This window comes from Charadrius vociferus, unplaced genomic scaffold (assembly GCF_000708025.1).
Source record: "Charadrius vociferus isolate BGI_N301 unplaced genomic scaffold, ASM70802v2 scaffold140, whole genome shotgun sequence".
Taxonomy (NCBI): Eukaryota; Metazoa; Chordata; class Aves; order Charadriiformes; family Charadriidae; genus Charadrius; species Charadrius vociferus.
The window spans coordinates 980921-986500 of NW_009646406.1; the positions used below are offsets into that span (position 1 = coordinate 980921).

At 50.4% G+C, this 5580-nt stretch overlaps 1 protein-coding gene across 2 annotated transcripts in view; it reads right to left on the reverse strand.

Moving 5' to 3' along the window:
• ASB2 (ankyrin repeat and SOCS box containing 2) overlaps window positions 1-5316 on the reverse strand; it is a 24026-nt gene extending 18710 nt beyond the window's left edge. The window contains exons 1-2 of one of the 2 annotated variants that reach the window (XM_009895433.1): window positions 5072-5316; window positions 3390-3494 (exon numbers count right to left, since the gene is read on the reverse strand). In XM_009895433.1, the coding sequence (XP_009893735.1) occupies window positions 3390-3494; window positions 5072-5316 (350 nt within the window). The remainder of the gene's footprint in view (window positions 1-3389; window positions 3495-5071) is intronic. The other variant, XM_009895441.1, reaches the window with a different exon arrangement.
• Window positions 5317-5580: the final 264 nt, after the last annotated feature.

Sequence of the window (5580 nt, forward strand, 5' to 3'; positions counted from 1 at the left end):
TGGGAGAAGGCAGTCACCAAACGGCTAAGCTGCAGGACAGCAAACACCGCAAAGGAAGAAACATTTTTTCCATTTCTAATGGGGACTTGCAAAAAATGAACGTGGGCTATATTTTCAGAGACAGAGAACAAGAGGATACTGAAAACATAGGAGAGTTTGTGGTTTGAACTAACTCTAAAGAGAAAATCTTGCAGCCTTGAGGACAGAGAGACTGGGGAGGGAGGTGCATGTCTCAGAGAGACTCTTAGCATCACCAGGGTAGGAATAAAGCATGTGATGAAGGTCATGCAGGGCAGTGACAATGAGAACAATCAGAAACTCTGGTTATGACAGAAGGTCTAAAATGCCACAACAGAGAGAGATCAGAGACAGAAAAATATGGGCAGCTTGGGACAGGAGTCCTCAAAAAGCAGATCATCGCTACAACCTCTGCATTTAGTGCAGGTTACAGGAGCAGCACTGGATTTCATTGCCTTGCAGGGAGTGGACAAACCAACAGCCTGAAACTCCATCAGGCATTCATTAATTTCAGCTTTCCCGGAGGTGCCCAATCTGTGTCATAAACACTGATGTAAGCACTGATAGAAAAGTCAGCAAGCTGCTTCTCTGAGGATAAACTCAGGGCCTGGAGTGGAAGCAGGTGAACACGACACGTGTGCCAAGGAATGGGAAAAGACACCATTTCCCAGGTGAAAAAGTGCTTAGTGCCACTCGCTCCTTTTCTATAGCTGGAAACAGCGATCTCAAGAGAGCAGAGTCACAAAAATAGCAACAGTGGAATGGGGACAGATATGGGACACGAAGCCAGGCGTTTTGCCTGGGGAGATAGCAGCTAGAGCAGGCAGCTGCCTTCCTGGCCACAGCCCACCCAGGAGGAATTGACTGACCTTCTGATAGCTGCTGGGCTGAGGTCCCAGGGACGCTGCTGTATCTCCATACTATTTAGAGTACCCTGGGGACTAAACCTAACATTGCTAGTTTAGTACAGATAATAGATTTTTATATAGGCGTTTGAAATTGAGCATTTTGTTGAAGTCGGTTAACAGCAACAATTGGCATGTTTGGCTGGGAGAGGAGGAGGAGGAGGAGGTGGGGGATCTTGGTCTTTAAAAGCCTCTGGCACACGGCTGCTGAAGCCATCTGTTGTTCTGTGCAAAGGTTCATGTTACACAGGCAGGGCTGATCACTGCGACCTCCGGATTTGGGCACAGGATAGAGTTCCCAGCACTTAATGAGTTACTACACACCAGGTGGGCCATGGCAGGAGCCTGTGCATGGGGCTGGCACACAACAAATGCGAGGTGAATCACCTTAGCTGAGCCCTCACTGAAAGCGGAGGGTACCTCAGATCTGTGGTAGGGTTAAAAATGTGTGAAGAATCAGTTACTATCCTGCTTAAGCCCTCAGATGTTGAATGAAGCAAACTTCTGTCGGGCTCCTTGACCTTAAATGATTCCTCAGTAACATGAGGGGGTTTGCTGGACAAGGCTGTAGATGCTTTAGCCAAGCAAATTCCAGATCAGTACAGAAAGTTTAACGAATCTCCATGTGAAATCCTTATTTTCTGCCTGGCTCATAGTTGGCTGTTATAAAAACCCAACGCATTCTGCTGTTTGGATTTCTTCAGATATAGAAAAAACTAGTATTCGAACTATGGAGAAAGCCTGAAGATCTGGTGAAATCTTAACCTTATAGGTGAGTCAAAAGAATTACTGCATTTCTAAGGCCAGTAGCCACAATAATAAATACTTATTGCAGATGAGATGGATGGTGGGGTCAGTCCTGAGTTCTGCAGAAGCAGTTCAGTGGAGCACAGAAAGGTTCCGGAAGCTCCTTCTTTTCCTGGCAGCCTGGTGAGACGCAGGCAGCACGAAAGAACATCTCCCCAGGTGAATCCCACTATCACCCCTGCCTAGCTCTGAGACCAGGGCTATAAAACAGTCATGCCATCATACTCTCCCTGTGGCTTCCCAGCCACATTTTTTGCTCTCACCTGGCAGCAGAGGAGGGCCAGCTTACCAGCCTTATCCCAGCCTTCTTGTGGACTGAAGTCTATTGAGTTACTGATGCAGAAGAAAAGCTTGCCCTCTGGTCATCGCACCCAGAGCAGAGAGAGGGATGCAAGGTGTGCAGAGCGCTTAATGAGAGGATGCAATTTCAGTGTGGCCAAGGGGAGCTGGCAGCTGACAGGGATGAGGGAGGCTTCATTGGCAGAAAGAGGTTTTCAAAAAGTCAGGGAGGGCGATGCCGGTGGAGAGCTATGGACAGAGTCTGGATCAGCCAGGGTGCAGGGTGAGGTGGGGGAGATTGTAGAGCTGGGTGAGGGATGAAAGGAAGATGCGTGGTGGAGGGGTAGCCACTGCAGCTACGGATCCAGGGATTTATAAGATGGATAAAACAAAGCAGATTTGAACTGGGTAGATAAAAAAGGCAGGGAAGAGTTTTCTGCAGGACACAGAGAAGTGCTGCCTACATCACTTTCCTCTCTTCCTTTGGTAGCTAAAGGCAAGTGCATGCACACCTACTGAGACCCTCAAAGAGCTGTAATAAGCCCATCCTGGTCCAAACACTTCCACCACACACAGGCACTGGGCAGAGCTTGGGCCACTCTCTTGCCTGTCTGCTTCCCTCATCCATGACTGCGTTCACCTAAGCTTATGGACGGTCTCTGCCAACAGCAAAACGTGGCCAGCAGGGTCAAAGTCTGTCACGCTGGTTCTTTCCTCGGGCAGGTAGGATGTGGTACGGCTCCCCAGCAGCCCTCCTCAGCGTGGCAGGACAGTGCAGGTATTGCTGGGAACAGGCACAGCATTTATGGGAGCATTTATAGAATATTTACTTTGAAGGACTGGACTTTCTCACCCTGTTTATACACTGCAATAAAATGATGGTTTTCCCCACTCTTCCCCACCATTGAACCGTGAACTTAATACCAATGGAGTTACTATCAGCACCTGCCTCATCTACTGTGTTGATATGGAAGCCAGCCTATATAAATAAACCACGGCACGGGCATCCCTTCCCTGCTGTCCTTGTCACCTCAGAGCTACTGAATGACCCCGAGTCCCCAGGACACGTGCACTGGAGGGATGGAGAGGGATGAAGAGGGAGAAGAGAACAAGGAAGGTTTGAGGTGGGTCACCAGCAAGAGCCTGGGCATGGTCCGGGGCAGCTGGGAGGAGGGAAGGAAGAGCGGGAAGGCAGTGAGGGTGCGGTGCAGGTATCAGCAAGACCCCTCTAAACAGTTCACGAACTCCTCCAGATGAACACCACTGTTTCCCCCCACCAGACACCATCGCCACCTAGAAGAGCTGGATGAGGGGGAGAGTGGGTCGCAAGGTTTGTTTTGACCGCGGGGGAAAGCGGGAGAGGGAGAGGGAGGCACTTACACGGGCTGGGATGTGCTGAACGGGCCGCTGTCGTACCTTCGCCTGACCCCCCAGGCTGCCCCCGAGCTGGACGGCTGAGCACGGCCTCTCGGCTGGGCCGCCAATCTGGAGCGGCGATGACATGAATGAAATAAGGAGAAATACTCCGAATAGGAGAAACAGGTCATGTTGAGGCAGAAACAGAGACACACATCCACAGAGACGGAGCGAGCGAGCGAGCAAGCCTGCCGGTCAGGGCTTTGAAGAAAAGCAGATGGCCACGGCTTGCTCGGTGCTGGATTCAGCTGCTCGCTCGGCTTGAGATTATTTTTGGCCCTCTGAGGAAGCGTCAGGGGATTCAAATGACCATATAAGACAACAGTGAGGTTAACCCTACCGCCACCGCACAGGAAGCAGGCACGAGGTGAGGTGACATTCATCACCTCCGAAGTGCCACGCAAGCAGGTTGGAGACAGGGGTGGAGGAGGACCCAGCGCCCCCGGGTGCCAGCTCCGTTTCCAGCCCGGCTCTCTCAGATGGCAGAAGAATTCAGCAATGCTACAGATCTGGAGCTACAAGGTTTTTTTCTCCAGTGGGAGGTCAAAAGCTGCTGGGCTGAGGTAGAGGCAGGACAGGTTAATGCACAGAACTGCGGATGCTGCCCTTTGCCAAAATAGCAGGTGTCAAAGGACCCCGAGGAGGACAGGAGCAAATGGCCAGGGAAGCCCGTATCCTCCCCTGCATCGGGTCCCCACAGCAGAGCTGACAGTGCAAGTGCATGGTAATAACAGGGAGAAGCCACAAGCTTTGGTGGGAGCGGGACAGCCTGCTGTACAGCATCCCGATTCCGCAGTGATGAAACACACTTACTGCTCATCAAACTGTCCCCAGTTTCCCAGCCTTGGAAACCAGACAATCACTGGTGGTAGTGAGTGAGGACAGTGTAGTTATGAGAAAGAAGGAGGAACAAAAAATCAGCTTATTAAAAAAATATTAGTTTAAAAGGATATTTTTCCTTGGTTTGGGGGTGACTTTTTAACTTCCCCCCTTCCCCCCTTGAGAAATCTGCCTTTTAAAAAATGAAAGGAGAACAATGTCTGGGTTTGAGACTGTCAGCAGGTCCCTGTAACCCACAGCCCAGCATCGCAGGGGAGGGGAGGGGGATGCCGCCACGCTTTGGTGTCTGGAGCCGCTCTTGGCTGTGAGCGGTGTGCTTGAGGTCAGAGTATGATCTGAAATTACTACCTCCTTTAAAGACCGGAGTATCTCAAAGGTAGCCAGCTCACACTGGTTTATATGCCTATTTTTGGCCTCTCTCCTATGTTTTCCCATAACAAACGCTGTGCTCCCTCTCAGGCAAAAGCTAAGCTCGGCGTACAGCGTGCCCCCGTGGGGGAAAGGAGCCGCTGGATTTGGCAGGGCTCCTGTCGCTCAGGAGAGCTCATAGCAGTGCCCCTTTTCTTATTTCATTTGTTGCTTAAAACAGACAACATCAAGCAAATTCTCATTTTGCTGTGAGGTTGTAAATCGTTGACCTCATCGCATTTATAGCAGGCTCCGGCTTTCAAACTAATGACAGACTCGCAGAGCAGCTGCCGGGTAAAGCTAATTAGAAAGCACGTGTTTAGACCGGGGAAGCTGTTTTGCTGTTCCCGGGCAGGGTGTTTGTAGGGACGGCGTGGCTGAGGCAGGAGCTCACTCACCTTTGCCACGGGTAGATGTGGTAGGGCGGGTTGTGGCTGCGGGCGCGGCCGGGGACGGCTGCCTCGCTGGGACCTGCCACCATCGACTTCTGGTGGCTCTGGGCAGCTGGCTGACCCGCCGGGTCCTCCTCCAAGCTCTGCTGGATGGCCATCTTTATAAGCTCGTCTTCACTCAAGCTACTGTACAGACTGTATTCCTCGCAGCCTATCGTTTGTCTTTGAGTATTTGCTGCCGTTGTAGCCATTTTATTTTTTTTTTTTTGCTTTCCTGTAAAAGGAAATTGTGATCATCAAAATCAGGAAAATGAAAGAAACTCAACTGTCTTGTGCTTTTGTTCAGCTCTGCCTCTTGATTAGACTGACCAGAAAACCCTTCAGAAATCCTTCACCAGAGAGAGAACATTATATAAACTTAATGTGCTTTCTGTCACATAGAAATAACCGATTTAGCTGGTGTTTGAAAAAGGGAAGGGAGCTGCTGCAAGCAAGGCACGTTTTTATCTACTTAT